Source organism: Mchenga conophoros, linkage group LG15 (assembly GCF_057382185.1).
Source record: "Mchenga conophoros isolate Kocher_MC1m ecotype Shallow Benthic linkage group LG15, M_conophoros_male_GT1.1, whole genome shotgun sequence".
Taxonomy (NCBI): domain Eukaryota; kingdom Metazoa; phylum Chordata; class Actinopteri; order Cichliformes; family Cichlidae; genus Mchenga; species Mchenga conophoros.
This window is the reverse complement of record NC_140540.1, coordinates 17285025-17302452: the sequence shown is the minus strand read 5'-3', so window position 1 is coordinate 17302452 and position 17428 is coordinate 17285025. Positions and strand designations below refer to the sequence as shown.

General features: G+C 41.2%; 1 protein-coding gene across 1 annotated transcript; it reads left to right on the top strand.

Moving 5' to 3' along the window:
- Nucleotides 1-3616: 3616 nt before the first annotated feature.
- thbs1b (thrombospondin 1b) lies at nt 3617-15762 on the top strand. The gene is made up of 23 exons (XM_085246688.1): nt 3617-3828; nt 3993-4069; nt 4601-5160; nt 5280-5355; nt 5690-5770; nt 5895-6004; nt 6458-6583; nt 7596-7692; nt 8559-8732; nt 8861-9037; nt 9124-9297; nt 9555-9682; nt 9792-9944; nt 10137-10355; nt 10470-10577; nt 10978-11137; nt 11243-11361; nt 11825-12059; nt 12179-12406; nt 12522-12793; nt 12907-13004; nt 13092-13231; nt 13351-15762. The coding sequence occupies exons 2-23, from the start codon at nt 4006-4008 to the stop codon at nt 13356-13358; spliced, it is 3507 nt and encodes a 1168-aa protein (XP_085102814.1). The 5' UTR covers nt 3617-3828; nt 3993-4005; the 3' UTR covers nt 13359-15762.
- The last annotated feature ends 1666 nt before the right edge of the window (nt 15763-17428 follow it).

Below are 17428 nucleotides of genomic sequence, written 5' to 3'. Positions count from 1 at the left end.
GTTTATGCCACCTTTAAAGACTTTAATGTCTTAGGTGATCACTTCTTATGGTTTCCTTTAAACGGTTCTCTTAATTGTCTCAAATTGTGTGCTTTCATACTCATGCTTAGTATAAGTTAAAAACAATCAAATATGGCAATTTTCCACCAACAGCAGGACATGTTTACACTTCCGATGGTGATTCCAATGCTACAGATTATCTTCAGCCACTGATGTTACGTGTGTTCAAACAATTTCTAATAAGGATCACAAAGTGCTTGACAACAACAATCAGCAAATACAAACATTAAAACAATGATAATGCCAAAAAGTTAAAAACAAGCCCACACAAGTAAGTAATGAGCTTATTTGTGGGCCAGTGGGCCAGATTTGAGTCTTTCCCAGGTTGATCCTAGCCCTCAGGCCTTATACACAACCCTGGTCTAGAACAAGGAACCACCAAGGTTTAGTCAGAAGAGCTTAATGATTTCCACGTTATACATTATATATTGGTGGAAGAGTTTCTATTGAAGCCAGGCATTTGACTATGCAGCGCTCTGAAAGTGAACAATGACACCTTACATTTGATTCTGAATTTTAGGTGGAGACAGTGCAATGAAGACAAAAGAGGTGTTACATGACACCACATAGAGGATCTAGTGAGTAGCCTGTCAGCTGCATTTTGGACCATTTGTAGGCGAGCCATAGATGACTTACTGAGGTAGTTGAAGAGGAAACAAAGCCATGAATAATCTCAATCACACTGTTTGGTGTTCATGCCTGATTTGTTGTCTCAAATGTTGAATATTTTAGCAGTACGTGTGTGTGGTCACGTTAAACAAGATGCAGATGTTTGCAAAATGGAGTAACTAGCCAGACAATCATTGATAAACATGCAATCAAACATGTATTGGATTTAAAACAACAGTTCTCAGCTGGAATTTATGCTCTAAACAAATATGTTGTGTACTAATGGAAGAATCTGGATTGAGAGAAGGTTTGCTTCCCTGATACTTTTTGCTTGTTTGTCACTTCTTTTCCACGTTTTTCCTTTGCTTCCCTCATTTCCTCTCTTAATTTTCCCCCTCATTTCCATTTCCTTGTCCTTACCTTTATGCTGTTGTTGTTTGCTTTCCCCATCACTTCTTCCTCTCCTCCTTCTCATTTCCCTTTATCCTCCTTCCCTTGCAATATTCCTTATCTGAAATTATCATGATCTCTTTTCCTTTCACTTTCTCGTCTCTATTTCTTCTCCTCTGTGCATCATCTTCTCTCCTTTCCTTTTGTCTTTTCTTTCTCTTTCCTTTGTCTTTACCTTCCACTCACTTCTCCCTCTTCCTTTCCTCTCTTCTGTTGTGGGTCGTCTTTTAGAGAGGATGCCAAGTATCTACATGTGTAAATGCATGTGCACTGTACGCACATCTGCACAGCAGTCTTGTGTGTATTCAGACAAAATTTCCCCCTTGATCCTTTATTTATATTCACCGATGCCAAAACAGCAGCACATTTTTCTTCTCAGCATGATTTCCCCTCTTTGCAAGCTAAGCTTACAAAATTAAGAACCAAACACCAAATGAGCTCAAACAAACACACGATTTGTGCAGTCTTTCCATTTGCTCATTCAGGTTAACACCTCTCCAACAGACAAATCTTTATTGTTAAGTTTTTAAATCAAAATCCAGCCAACTGACCTGACACCCGAGTGACATTGGGTCTTCCGCAGGCTGAAACAAGCTACCTACAGTTTCCATTAAGGGTCCTGAATCTGAGACAGACACGCAGGCACCAGAAAAGTCAGCTCAGCTCTGACCTTAGGACCCCTCAGGGTACAGCGCCATTCCCCGACATCTAAACCACCATTCAGTATCATCGCACAACTATCTGTTAAACTCATAGCTCTGAAGCCTGTCAAATTACACATAAGTGTATGTCTATTAAGCATCAATTAGATAAATTAGACTCATAAGAAGAGCCAAAAGAGCTTCTCTGTGTCTGAGAATAGGAGATAAGCATGACTACTTCTATGTCAAAAGATGCATGTGTATGCTATCACAAGAAGCAGCAGAGGTGGGGGTAGAGGTGACTTTTGCTATGAAATTCTCCCTTTCCCTTGATCTTTGGCTAGAATGTCTTATAAGTCTGTCCTCTAAATGTCTATCAAAGGCAGGATGTTACATTCCTGACAGATGAAAATTGGAAGGGTAAGGAAACATCACATCTTATTTAGATACAGACAATGAAAGGCAAAGATCACAGCGCATGTATGAATAAACCACATGGATGAAATAGACTGCAATAGTGCAGTACCAAAGAAAGCTGAGACATTTGCAACCTGACCAGAAGAACTAATTTATAGAAATGATTCATATGTAAGTCTCTTCGTGCAGATCTCTCCTTAGGTATATCTGACGTTTCTGCAAATCTGAGCTCCTTCCCATGCTTCATAAATCTCTCAATAAATTTTCTTATTTAGTATAAAAAGTATAACAGCTGTTTATATTAGATGATTCGACCAAAGAATTTTTTTGTAAATAACTGCCTTGGAGGTTTAAAGTGTGAAGCTGACATCTGTTTACACCGGGAAGCCGAAAATAAGGAACAGTCTTGCGCTGTTCATTATCCACTATTAATGGCTTATTATAATAGCAAAATATTGGTATTTCTTAGAGAGCATCTGTGCTACTTATATGTAAGAACAGCAGCTAAAATAGCTGCTCAACATCCCTTCTACACTTCAACCAGGAACACAGAGCGTGTTAGCTGGCCATCTTAAACAAAACTGAACAGTTGTGCGTGGTCTGGCGGGGAAGAGTTACTTTAAAGAAATTGCATCATTTCATACTGGTTTATATGTTTTCTATATGTCACTCCCACTTCCCACACTTCTGTTTGGTTGAGCCTCAATCAATCAAGCCTAGACCTGATGCTTGGTGCACTAAAAAATGCCCAAATATGCTAAATAAATTATATAATACCTTATTACATAGTTCTTCTGAACTGAATGGCAATGAAAACAATGTGTCAGTTCAGGTGTGCTGCAGCAACACCTTGAAATGCCTCGGGCATCTCTGGAGTGAATACGTCGGCTCCTAGCGGATAGATCCGGAACTGCAGCAAACTGAGGCTCATAATCTGTGAAGCTCAAGTCACACCAAATATACTCTGATATCTAGCTTTCATCTGTTTAAGCAGAGGTTAAAAAAAAAAAGTGGTTCATTGTGTAATTTTTATAGTATTTTTTAAAGTTAATACACCACAGTATTAGTATGAGAAATATAACAAGTTTATATAAAAAGTTCAAAGCAGAAGTAAGTCTGAAAACAGACTTGTTTTTTCTACTGTGAATGTTAGAAACACGTCGCTATAAATGTGTCACGTCGCTGTAGCTGTGCCTGTGAGGGCTGATGGATGGACGCTGAGATGAAACACTGGACTATTAAGACTCTGAAGGCAACGCAGTGAAGTTGGTCCCGCAGTGGAAAATGCGCGCTCTCTCTCTCTCTCTCTCTCTCCTAAGAGGATAAGGTCGTCCCTTTTTCTCCCCTCACCGTGATTGGACGAGGCTACTTCTTAGGAATGGCATCAAACTATTTAAATAGCACTTTGTCCCCCCTTCGGCTTAAAAAGCTGTATTTTAGCGGCTGACACCGGAGGGAGAAATTTCTATATAACAAAAACTAAAATACAATAATTTCTTTTTGTCATTATTTTCCTTCTTTTCGCAGTGGAACTTTATAAATATATGTATACATAAAAACAACTCGTCACAAATTCATGCTTGGGGATTAATTGTTGGATTTCTCCAGATTTTTCCGGATTTTATTACTTTGGACCTGCTGCTTTAAGCAGGTAAGTGGTAAATATTCTGAGTGTTTTTGCAGCAGCGTCAGCCATCGCTCTTTGGGCAGCTGTATTTTAGGTGTATACCTGCTGCAGGCTGACTCTTTCTGACAATATCATTAATGCTTTAAATTAAAATGGAACTGCTGTGTTTTTGTGGTTATTTGTCACAGACCGCAGATCACCATGAAGCTGCCGGGGATATTTTTGTTATTGATGCTTTGGACCTGCGAGGCTGCGAGAGTCGCAGGTGAGTTTGTCTCAGTTTGAACTGGTTAAAACTTGTCAGTATGATTCTTGTGGAAGATAAGGGGAAAGAAAGCTTGTGTTTGTTTTTTGTGTTTGTTTTTAATTTAACCTCCTAAGACCCGAACTCTTCCATGGCATGCAATTTTGATTTCTCTTTGATATTTGGGCATATTGGTACCCAAACAATGTAAAAACAAAGAATTACCAGATTTTTTGTTTTACCTGATTTTTGTTTCTAAGAAACATGAGAGCCACTTATGAGGATATTCGTTTAAATTTTCGATAGAACAGTAGCAGTATAATGTCTTCGTAAGTGGATATCAGGCCCTTGTAGAGCAAAATTTAATATTTTGGTCTAAATAACCCAAAATGTGATGTCCACATATGTGGACGCCAGGTCCTAGGAGGTTAAAAAAAAAGAATATAAAGGAGCTGGTATGGCTTTAAAAACGTTTTGCAGTACTCTAAAAGTGAAAACAATAGAAATCCAGCGCCTCACAAAGGCTGACTCCTTATTGTTATTCACCCGCAGAGAGTCGAGACGACAATAGCGTGTATGACTTGTTTGAGCTCGTCAAAGTCCCCAGCAAGAACCACGGGGTGACCCTGGTGAAAGGAGACGACCCGTACAGCCCCGCCTACAAGATCCTCAACCCGGACCTGATCCCCCCGGTCCCCGAGAACTCGTTTAGGGACCTGATCGATTCCATCCATGCCGAGCGGGGTTTCCTCCTACTGCTCAACTTTAAGCAGTTCAGACGCACCAGGGGAAGCCTCCTGACTGTGGAGAAGAAGGATGGATCCGGACCCGTGTTTGAGGTCGTCTCAAACGGCAAAGCGAACACCTTGGACATTGTTTTCTCCACCGAGAACAAGCAGCAGGTGGTTTCCATCGAAGATGTGGGTCTGGCTACGGGTCAGTGGAAAAATATCACGCTGTTCGTGCAGGAGGACTGGGCAAAGCTGTACGTGGGATGCGATGAGGTGAACACCGCCGAACTGGATGCGCCAATTCAGAGCATCCTGACGCAAGAGACTCCGGCCAGCGCGCAGCTCAGGGTTGGCAAGGGAGCCGTGAAGGACAAGTTCACGGTGAGAGCTGAGAGAATGGAGCAGCATATGTCAGGAAGGAATTTCTTTTTAAATACTTTGAGTGTGATGAACTTTTCGAATTGTGTACCGGTGCTTAAACTGCACACTCATACTTGCAGGGGGTCCTACAAAACGTGCGGTTTGTGTTTGGAACGACTCTGGAAGCTATTCTGCGCAACAAAGGATGCCAAAGCGGTGAGTACTCAAAGTGTTTACCAATCACTCATCTGCTCCATGCACTCTCAAGTGCGAGCAATTCCTTATCAAAGAAATCTGCGTGTACTCCGTTTGTCTGCTGATTTCTGTACCAAACACTGCCCGAGAAGCTGTTTACGAGATGCCAAAAAGGAATGCCAGTTTACAAATATCTCAGAGCTCTGTGGTCTCACAGTATGTTCTCCAGCCTATGCAGAATGAACTAATTACTTTTTTGCATAATTTACTGCTGCGGGGCATTATGCTCGACCTTATTAATTAATATATTACCATTGAAATAGTATACTGATTCACAGCAGTATTTTTCTTTCAGCCATGACTGACACCATGGTCTTGAGGAACCTCAATGGCTCCTCGGCCATCAGAACTGAGTACAGTGGCCATAAGACTAAAGGTAGGCATTGCTGCATCTGATGCACTCAGTCTGCAAACTTTTCTAAACTATATGAGAATTAAATAATTTTAATCTGAAATAAAAATTAAGTATGTTTTTCTCACTGTTGTGTATTCTGGTGAAGACCTGCAGATGGTGTGTGGCTTCTCCTGTGAGGACCTGCTCAGTATGTTTAAAGAGCTGAAGGGTCTTGGTGTGGTGGTCAAGGAGCTGTCCACTGAACTCCGCAAGCTGGTAAGGAGCAAACCCAGAAGACAGTGTAGAAGAACCTAAGTGACGTCTGCCTCTTTGCTGGTTATCTGTTTGCCTGTGTGTACGTCAGATGTGTGTACAGTTGTCTGTATTTTAATCAAAGGAGATACTGAGCTCTTAAATATTTGTAAAGCTCTGCACTGTGAATGAAACTTGAGAAGGCATCTGACAGAAAATCATCTGTAATTTCAGCAAATCAGTATCAGAAAAACTGCAAATGGTTTTTACTGTGTAGTTTTACTGTTTATTACTCTGTACATCATATAATTCTTTCCTCTGTGCTGACGCTGAATTTGCTTACCTCCTGCATTTCTTCAGAATTGTATCTCTGTTACTTTGTGAATTTTAAAAGGGGCTTCACATTTTTTCTCTTTTAACAACCAAGCTAACAACTCATTATCATAAGTCTATTTTTCTTGTTTCTCTTTTCCTCAGACGGATGAAAACAAGCTTATTAAATCCCACATTGGAATTCACAGTGGTGTCTGTATCCACAATGGCATCGTTCGCAAGAACAGAGACGAGTGGACCGTGGATGACTGCACCGAGTGCACTTGTCAGGTGAGATCTCCACAGCACTCCCACCAGTGTACTTAAACACACGTGTGAGGAGGACTTACTCAATGCTCTGACTTCTCTTTACATGTACACACACACAAGCACGCACACTGTGATGACAGCCCACAATGGGCAGACACACTTAACCACAACACAACTGATCTGGTCAGTAATTAGTAAGTAGTGTGGCGACTGGGCAGGAGGCCAACAGTCTTTATTGTTGTAATGACAGGTCTGCTGTCAGAAGTTCAACTTGACTGTGGCCTTGAGGGGCTTGAGGGACTTAAGTGATCCGTTGCCCATAATTAAGAACAAGACCTTGGCTTTGACAAGTGGACAGGAGGATGTAGATGTAAAATACTTGGGAGGAAATCTTCCTGCATTTCACCAGTGGGTTCATTTGCTTATTTCTCCCTGTGCAGATAGACTACTTCTTCCAGGTTCCGCTTTTTTCCCTGTCAGTGATCAGTTCCTGGAGGGAGAACATTAGCATGCATAGTCAAAAGGCAGTTCTTATGCCTGAGTCATTCATAGTGAACCCTCACAGGTTGTGCTGGCAGGCTGGCTTTACTTGTTCGGGGCTCTGTGCCCAGTCCGGCTCCATGCTGAAACCCATATCCATTATTAGGACTTTGGCCTCTTTCCCACCCTCCCCTGACCTAGTCGGCAGGTGTTGGCTGCAGGGGTCCCCGTTCTCAGCCAGAACTCTTGCTTCTCACTCATTCTTCCATGATTAAACTCACATGACCAATAGAGAATTTAATGAGATGGTTGCACGTACATGGGCGAGGCCTCGATTAAAAACATATCTTCAAACATGCACTAATTTAAATGGATTTAAACAACCCCACAAACTCCACATTAGTGACGCCGTTGTGAAGGGTCCAGTGTTTCAAATTCCATTCAAGCACTGGGACTTGACTGAGTGCCTGGACTGAGTTTGGAGGAAAATTGCAGCAAAACTTGAGTGATATCCAAATATTTAAAAATGAATTTGATCTCTGTGCTTTTGCAGAACTCTGCTACTGTGTGTCGCAAGATCTCCTGCCCCCTGATCCCCTGTGCTAATGCTACTGTTCCCGATGGAGAGTGCTGCCCACGCTGTGGAACACGTAAGCATTTCTAATCTACGATCTCCAACACATTTTATTATGACCTGCATAGCTATACAAAGACACACTGTAATTAAAATAATTATAGGTATGCAAACCTGCACTATAAATGTTACATTAATGGTCCACATAGTGTAAAGTGTATGACATTTCAGCTAACACTGTACCATTCCCTGAGCGAGCTGTTTCTATTTTATTTGCCATATAAAACAAAAAACCACAAATATTTCCCTTGATGTATTGATGTAAAGCTTTCTCTTCATTAGAAAAAATGCTAGTTTTAAAGATGATTTAACTGCATTAGTATGAAAGGGTGCTTATGTGTTTGGAACATTGGCGCTTTGTGCTCTAAAACATCTTTGAATCTTTAAGTTGAAATGGCTGCAATTTGCCAAATTGGTTAAAGGGGAATGGAAAATTGGTTTTCTGTTTAGTGAAGCCATCTTTTACATGAGGGGAGGTGGCATGTTCTTCATACCTTGGCAGACTTGGCTGCGATGCTTCCCTAAAAGTAAACATTGGGAGCCGCATTCATCCCGGCCTCAGCCACTTGCTGAAGTCATTACAGACCCAGGGTCATGTTTTCAAAAGCTGTTTCCTCTTTGGAAAACATAAGCCAGTGGGGCATCCCTGTCCATCCTGAGGACAGGAGGCCTTTCTATTTCTCCAGTTAGTCCTCTACGTATGCTCACAACAGCTGTGTCTCCCAGTTAAATCCAGACCATTAGTCCACTGCTTTTAGAGCTTCCCCTCCTCATTTAAGGTTAGGGGCTGTTTGCGAGGGGGTGCTGCTTCGCTGCAATAGCTCTTTTATTGTCTCCCTCTTCGCCTCCTTCTCATATTCTCTCCCTCTCCCTCCTGCTCAGCGAGCGACTATGCAGAGGACGGCTGGTCGCCGTGGTCTGAATGGACCCATTGTTCCGTGTCATGTGGGCGTGGCATCCAGCAGCGTGGGCGCTCTTGCGACCGTATCAATAACAACTGTGAGGGCACCTCTGTGCAAACCCGAGACTGTTACCTCCAGGAGTGTGACAAGCGCTGTGAGTTAACTTAACCAACAACAAGAACAGACAGAAAATATGTGTGACTTTTTTATGATTTGATGTCACCGTGGTTCAACTTTTTGGCTCTTGATAACTGATCTCTGACCTTGTCTTGTGGCCTTTAGTCAAGCAGGACGGCAGCTGGAGCCACTGGTCACCATGGTCATCATGCTCGGTCACCTGTGGTGCTGGTGTCATCACCCGAATCCGCCTCTGCAACTCCCCAACTCCTCAGCTAGGAGGCAAGGACTGTGTTGGAGAAGGCCGGCAAACTGAAACGTGTACAAAGTCCCCGTGTCCCAGTAAGTTTCTTCATACTACAGTTGGATTTTGCTACTGTGTAAAGCAAGAGAAGACGTTGATCATGCTTTCTTCATGTCTTCATCAGTCAATGGCAACTGGGGTCCCTGGTCTCCCTGGGATTCATGCAGTCTCACCTGCGGAGGTGGTCAACAGACTCGGAAACGCCTGTGCAATAATCCTGCACCACAGTACGGCGGTAAAGAGTGCGTCGGTGAAGCCAAGGACATCCAGAGGTGCAACAAGACCCCCTGCCCAATCGGTGAGGCATTTTATCATTTAAAGGAGTTCCACATATTCCATGTATTTGGTATTTTTTATTATTCATGTTTTTAAAATTTAGTCTTTACAGCATTATTGTTGGCATCCACTTCAATGTAGGTTTTATTTATTGAAGTTTTTTTTTTAAATATACGTAAGTGTACCATCTCAATGAGATCATAACTGGAAGATTAGGATTACTAAGATTAAAAGCAGGTTACATATGAAGGATTTTGATGACTGCATTGCTGTGTTCAGATGGATGTCTGTCCAACCCTTGCTTTGCTGGTGCCAAGTGCACAAGTTTTCCCGATGGTTCCTGGAAGTGTGGGAAGTGCCCAGCAGGATACACTGGCAATGGGATCAAGTGTAAAGATATTGATGAGGTAAAACGTCTTTAGCTGTTGTTCAATGATTAAAGCAGCTACAGTCATATATTAGAATTCAGGCAACATCGTAACCATAACTGTGATTCTTTTTTTATCCTGAAAACAGTGCAAAGAGGTTCCTGATGCGTGCTTTGAGTTTAATGGGGTGCACCGCTGCGAGAACACCGTTCCAGGCTACAACTGTTTGCCCTGCCCAACTCGTTACTCAGGACCCCAGCCGTTTGGCCATGGTGTGGAGCAGGCCGCCGCTAATAAGCAGGCAAGCAGATTCCTGTTTGAAGCCAAAAACAGAGCAAGAGAGACAACTTTTATTAAACAAATACTGATAACAGGGAGAGGTCATACTAATGTGTTGTGATGAATATGTGCCTTTCTAAGGAGAGAATGTCATGAATTTAAACTATGCAGAGCTCGTCTCACCACTGATATTCATCTCATCTTCAATCTACAGGTGTGCTCACCCCGTAATCCCTGCCTCGATGGAAGCCATGACTGTAACAAAAATGCCCGCTGTAACTATCTTGGACACTTTGCTGACCCCATGTTTCGATGTGAGTGCAAACCTGGTTATGCTGGCAATGGCCATATCTGCGGAGAGGACACAGATCTGGATGGGTGGCCCAATTCAGATTTGGTGTGTGTTGAAAACGCCACCTACCACTGCAAAAAAGTACGTAGTAGCAAAGCACCTGCAAAGAAATGTCAATGTTTTTGCAGAGTTAAAGTGAAAATATCTAAATATTGCTTATAATGGCTGAGACTGACTCTGTTGTTGTTCATTCAGGACAACTGTCCCAACCTCCCGAACTCAGGGCAAGAAGATTATGATAAGGATGGCATTGGAGATGCTTGTGACAATGATGATGACAATGATGGTATTCCTGATGATAGGGTAAGTAAACATTTCCAGACAGGAAATAAGATTGTACAAGGAATAAGTGTGAAACGGTGCCTGTGCACATCTTTTTGCATTCATCACATTGTCTAATAAGAGGACAGGTGGAGATGGGGGTAGGGTAGAGGAGGGTGGCGCTCAAAAGAAAAACAAATGTTTCTCCCAAGGCTGAGCCAAAACCTCAAATTCCAATGCTGAGGTTCTGAAGGAGCTGCGCTGTGTGCTGCTAATCCCAACATTTGATGCAGGAGAGAGCCTACAAATAAAGCTGCTTTTCATCCTGCATCACCCCCTCCCTGTAAATGGGCAGGGAGGGAGTTGGAAATTACAACCGCAGCACCTTAAAAACTGTCATTGACTCTTTCTCTAACACTGCATTTTTCTCTTTTTCAAACAGGACAACTGTCCTTTTGTGTACAATCCCAGGCAGTATGACTATGACCGTGATGATGTGGGTGACGGCTGCGACAACTGCCCCTACAATAGCAACCCAGACCAGACAGACACCGACAGCAACGGAGAGGGAGATGCCTGCGCAGTGGACATTGATGGAGATGGTGAGACCTGCAAACAAAAAATAATCAGCATAACTCTTAGACAATACTTTTATATTTTCTGCTTTTGTGCTGCCTTTTCATCTAATTTATTTCCGTTTATGCCAGGCATACTGAATGAGAAGGACAACTGTCCCTATGTGTACAATGTTGACCAGAGAGACACAGATCTGGATGGAGTGGGAGACATGTGTGATAACTGCCCACTAGAACATAATCCTGATCAGGTGTGTAAAAGCAAACACACTCATTGCTGTTACCCATTTGCTTCAGTCTTACCCGGCAACAATAATCCACATTCATCTCCCGGGCTCTCTTTTATATCTCCCTTTCAGTCAAAGCAGGCTTCAGTAGTTGCTGAAGCATTATCATGGCATGTAAAAGGTGGAGTAAATCCTGTATGCAGCTGAAGGGCACATTAGTTCAGTAAGGCGTGGTGGGGGGCTAGGGCTACACTGAGAAAGAGGAATGTGTTAAACAACAGGAATTAGGAGAAGAATAAGGGAAGGAGGGGAAGTCTAAACTGATGTGCTTTTTAAAGAGTGAAGCGCACAATTAAAGGCCAAAAGAGACATGTTCAGACATGAATGCAGCTGTTATTTGGTGGTGTATAGAGTACAAGTAAGCTAATACTCAATTTTCCCCATAAACCAGATCTAACTAGGATGTTTAAACACTCTAATTTTGCAGTTGGATTCAGATGATGACCGCGTGGGAGACAAGTGCGACAGCAACCAGGACATTGATGAGGATGGACACCAGAACAACCTGGACAACTGCCCGTATATTCCCAACGCCAATCAGGCTGACCATGACAAGGACGGCAAAGGTGACGCCTGTGACCATGATGACGACAATGATGGCATCCCTGATGAAAAAGACAACTGCAGGCTGGCGTTCAATCCTGATCAGCTGGACTCTGATGGTGAGCAAAGTTGGACATGGATACATCTAAGCAGTTTTATGCTGGAACACATATATCTATACACCCTGGGTATTATTATTATTATTATTATTAAATAATTTGGATTATGTATTTTTCAGGTGATGGCCGTGGAGATGCTTGCAAAGATGACTTTGATCAGGACAATGTGCCTGACATCTATGACGTGTGTCCCGAGAACTTTGACATCAGTGAGACAGACTTCCGCAAGTTCCAGATGGTTCCTTTGGATCCAAAAGGCACCTCCCAGATTGATCCTAACTGGGTCGTCCGCCACCAGGGCAAAGAGCTGGTTCAAACTGTTAACTGTGACCCTGGCATTGCTGTTGGTAAGTACCAACGATTTCTCTGGACCAAATGTGTAACTTTGCAAAGACTAATAGGAAAGTTTCTTTTTTCTATTCAATTCTTGTCGTGACACCCTTTCAACCTGTTTTTGTTCAGGCTACCATGAGTTCAATGCAGTGGACTTCAGTGGGACTTTCTTCATCAACACTGACAGGGATGATGACTATGCCGGCTTTGTGTTTGGCTACCAGTCCAGTTCCAGGTTCTATGTGGTGATGTGGAAGCAAATCACACAGACCTACTGGTCACATAAGCCAACTAAGGCACAAGGTTACTCTGGCCTGTCCATCAAAGTGGTTAATTCCACCACCGGCCCAGGAGAGCACCTCAGAAATGCCCTCTGGCACACAGGCAACACCCCAGGACAGGTACATTGGACTTCTGTTCTTTCATGGACAATTGAAACATTTATTTTTGATAATCAAACCCAAATAAAATAGAAAAACTGATGTCTTTTATTTATTTTTTTCACACGCTTTAGGTTCGCACTCTCTGGCATGACCCAAAGAACGTTGGATGGAAAGACTTCACTGCCTACAGATGGCATCTGATCCATAGGCCGAGAACAGGACACATTCGGTGGGCAGAAAATAATTTTGAGTCTGTAGGTAGTTACCCTTCATGAGTTTGGCATTCAAATGTCTAATTTTTCCTTGATTTCCACAGAGTTGTCATGTATGAGGGTAAGAAGATCATGGCTGATTCTGGTAGCATCTATGACAAGACGTATGCAGGTGGAAGGCTAGGTCTTTTTGTCTTTTCACAAGAGATGGTATACTTCTCAGACCTCAAGTATGAATGCAGAGGTAAGTTTTATTTGAAAACCACTAAAGTTGACATTGTTCTATTAAAATGGACTCTAGAATTAAAGACATTAAACAAACCCTCTGCAATCTCTTCATGTTATGTCTCTTCCTTTTGACAGATGCATAAATGTACGGCGCAGGAAGCTCTGAGGAATGCACCTTTTTGTATAAAGTATGAACTTCTATATTCTCATGCAAAGTCCAGGGACCGATTTATTGCCGCAACTCTTTATTTTTGGGCATGCTCACTCAGACTGGGCGAAGGGCATATGGTTAGCCTCAGGGTAACTTGAAGCCGGTTTGGAAAGAAAACCAACCAGCTGAATGCCATTTGAGGATCAGAGAGCCCCTTCTCCACCACCATCCTTAACATCTATAAGAGCAGGGAGAGGTGAAAAAAAACCCAACAAAGCCTGTAGGTCACCAACACCTTTCTATCCCCGCTCTGCCTGCTTTACCCGCTCTCTGAAAGACCTCATTCATCTCTGTACAGGAATGGCTCCTCATAAACAACTATGCACTTCCAAGTCTTTACGTCTCTCTCTCTCTCTTTCTGTCTCACCTCTTCAGCCTTTTCTGCCTCACTTTCTAGATGGACTTCCCAAAGAAATAAAGAAGAATATTTCCTTTGCCTTACCAGTCTGACCAGGATGTAGATCCTGGAAATACAACTTATGAGGACTCAAAAAATGAAGATGACATTTTGTAGGAATTTTTGTTGTTAATGATTTAAGAAAACTGTTGAGAGGGGAGCAAGTTAGAAATAAGGGGAATATGATGCTGTGGATAAATGTTTGCATTCATGTACAGAATGTATGTGGAAGACTAACCATGAATGGAACAAGAAAGTTCTTAAATCTTCTACCCTAAAATCTCTAGGCTAGAAGAACTATGAACTGTGTTTGTCTCAATTTGAATACTTCCAAGAGCAGAGTTCCAAGTAGCACAGTATGTACACTGCATACTTACGTAATGCATGAATTCCGGCAAAGTTGTCTCAAACTGAACATGCTAAAACATGTTCCTAATATAAAAAAAACAGTTGCTTTTGATGAGTTAGCTAACATGTTTTGTAAAAATTTGCGACTTCTTGAGCCTTTGGTGATTCTTTTAATACAGAATTACTCAACAGTGAAGATTACAGTTCAATTTAACATACCTAAACACCAGACAAATCCATAACATGCACTGTTTGGTGTAAGCTAGAAAAAAACCCTGCTACTGTTAGCTAGCTAGCTGGAATTGGAGATAGCTAGCGGGTGAGAAATGTACAGCATTTCATATTGATCTTCTGACTGTTTTGAGTATCCTATCTGGGTACTTGTGCTCTTCATGATGCCATATGTGAGCGTTTTGTCACACTTGCCTTATGGAAGTATGCAATGCAAGACAGCACTGGTTTATGTTAACTATCATTTACATACAGGTATTGTTGGTTTTTTTGATGTCATCTGGTTGTCTTAACAACTCTCAGGATTAGATGGAGATAATTATATTTTACAAAAAGTTGCTTGAGTCTATAACCACATAGTCAAAATTTCTTCCAAAATACTCCCTATATCAGATCCTAACTGTAGAAATCGAAGAGATTTAGCCCCCTCAACTTTTGGGGGAATTTGCTATGAAATAATGTAAATACATCTAATTTATTGATTTTTACCTACAGTGTAGGCAGTAAACAAAATTTTTGTACTTTGAAAAAGTAAAAGTATCCTTCCAATCACAGTGAAAATTGACCCCAAATCAGGTACGCTTAGATACAGGATGCATAACATTGTCGTTGTCTTTTATCTCCAGAATTCGTTACTCTTCAGACAGGGCTATTTAGCATGAAGTGTATCTGATCCGTGTGCCTTTTCTTCAGAGAGAGATGAAAAACAAAGGAGATCGTTGATGTACAATTATTACCTCATTGCTGTTGTATAATTTGATCAAACAAAAACATAAGTACTTCTTCGTATTCCTTTGAAATGATTGACATCTTAGTGCTACTGTAGCATGAGCTGTAAATAATATAACATGACATAGCTACAAATACAGCAGAGCTCCCAATCCCATGATTTACTACAGTGAAAATTATAAGAAGGTGGGATATTTCTTATATTTTTTTTTTGTATTTTGCTTTATCACGTATGTCCAATGCGGTTTTTAGCAGATAAATTATTGTCCTGTTTGTCTTAGTGGTTTGTGAGACGCTGATTTTGTGTGTGTGTGTGTGTGTGTGTGTGTGTGTGCGTGCGCGCGTGTGTTTGTAGAAATTTGCTATTTAAATAATTTATCAGGATTTGCTGCCTTATTAAAGGGCACATGTCCATCTGTATAAACGGTTTGCACACTGACGTGAGGATGTTATGTTCTTTATTGTTTTTATCTTTTTTGTTATTGTGTATCAATGTTACCAATATTTTTGTACAATTAGTTTTGCTTGTCTGTAAACATTTTCATAGTTGTACAAAGCAAAATGCTGTTTTTATTCATCACAACTATTTTGTTATGTATTTTAAGACAATAAATAGTTGTTAACATTCTCATTACTTTATTGTTTTTCATGCCATCTAGCATTGATCAATCCACGATTTATGGAGAACAGTGACTCTCACCAACAAAATCCATCAAAAACGCAAGTAGATTTGATCAGATCTATAGATTCAGCGCACAGCAATCAAAATTACTCACAGTCAAATGTTTCCCCTACTTTCTCAGAAGCACAGATAGACTTGTACATTCCGTCATCTCGATGATAAAGGCCTCATGAGGAATGTGGCGCAGGTGTCTCCTCCTTAGTTTGATCTGTGTGACCTCTTTTGCAATATGCAAATATTAGGTTGACACAAACCTTGACATTGATTGAAAGGCATTATATACGTGTGTGCTGAATTTGTTATATTGTTGTTATTTTGTAACTGCCGATTTCTGAAAACCTGAGCCCCCCCAAAAAAACAAAAAAACAAACTAAGACCAGGAGTAAAAGGACACCAGGATGTTAGAAATAAAAGGGCATTTAAAAGAATGCTACCTGAATGCCAGTTCAAAAAAATAAGCTCTTTTTGAACTTTTGTAGTTGATTGAGCTTGTAGATCATGGATCAGAGGGCAAAGAGTTTCAAGGTGTAGGGCAACATCTGCAAAGGCTCTGACACCTTTAGTTTTTAGACTTAAGGATGGATAACCAGCACTGAATAGAAGACCTCAGAGTTCTGGTGACATATGGCTGCAAAAGCTTGCTAATGCATGCGTCCTAAAAATGAAAACATACAGGTAATTTTTCATGTGCACTGTACAGTTCAGATTCACTCAGGTGAAATACAACAAGAGCTCAGTGACTTCTAATGACTGCTGTCATGCAGAGTGATGCATTCTGACTTAGACTTTCTGCTGATGTTTGAGTTCCTGTGACTTAGGCCGTTGAGCCACAGTGGCTGCATAAGACATATGCAGAATAAGACAGACCAGACATAGTTGTGTTTAGATATGATTATGGAGATCATTTTATGGCAAACAGAATGACTCTTTATTCTGTTGCAGTCAAATGGAGAGAAGCAAATATAAATTAACTGGTTACATTTCCCTTAAAACAAAAGGAAGCTGATTATGAACTCCTTTTTGTTAACTTAGACAGGCCAGTATTGTAATAATCCATAATAACCTAATGTGGCAATATTAAAGACCAGACATCCTAATACTGGCTGCATTTTTCACAGGTCTCTGTCAGCTGCCTACAAACACCCACATGTTTACTTTACAGCCTATTTTAGGCTGTACATCCTGCACATTTCAGGATGTGAGAGTTAACACATACCAGTTTACAGAAAACTGTAAATTCTGTCTTAATGTCTTACCACTAATATCTTCCTTTAAACCATGAATAAATTATATCACATCTCTTACTTGGGGAAACTGATAAGATAGGCAGTACAATCATGTATTGGTTTGTTACCTCACAGAAAAAAAAGAGTCACTAATGACTTCTTTCTGTGTGGAGTTTTGTGTTTCTTCCATTTTAGCTTCACCCTCCAAAAAAATCCCACAAACGTTGGATTCACTGATGTTTCTAAAACTGGATGTGACGTAGTTAAAGCATTTGAAGTAGACACATATCAATGTCTGGGTTAGCCCGCTTAGCTATTTGAGGTTTACTTTGTTAACTGGTAATTATGGTGTGTTTCAGGTCATTTTTAAGATAAGATAAGATAAGATA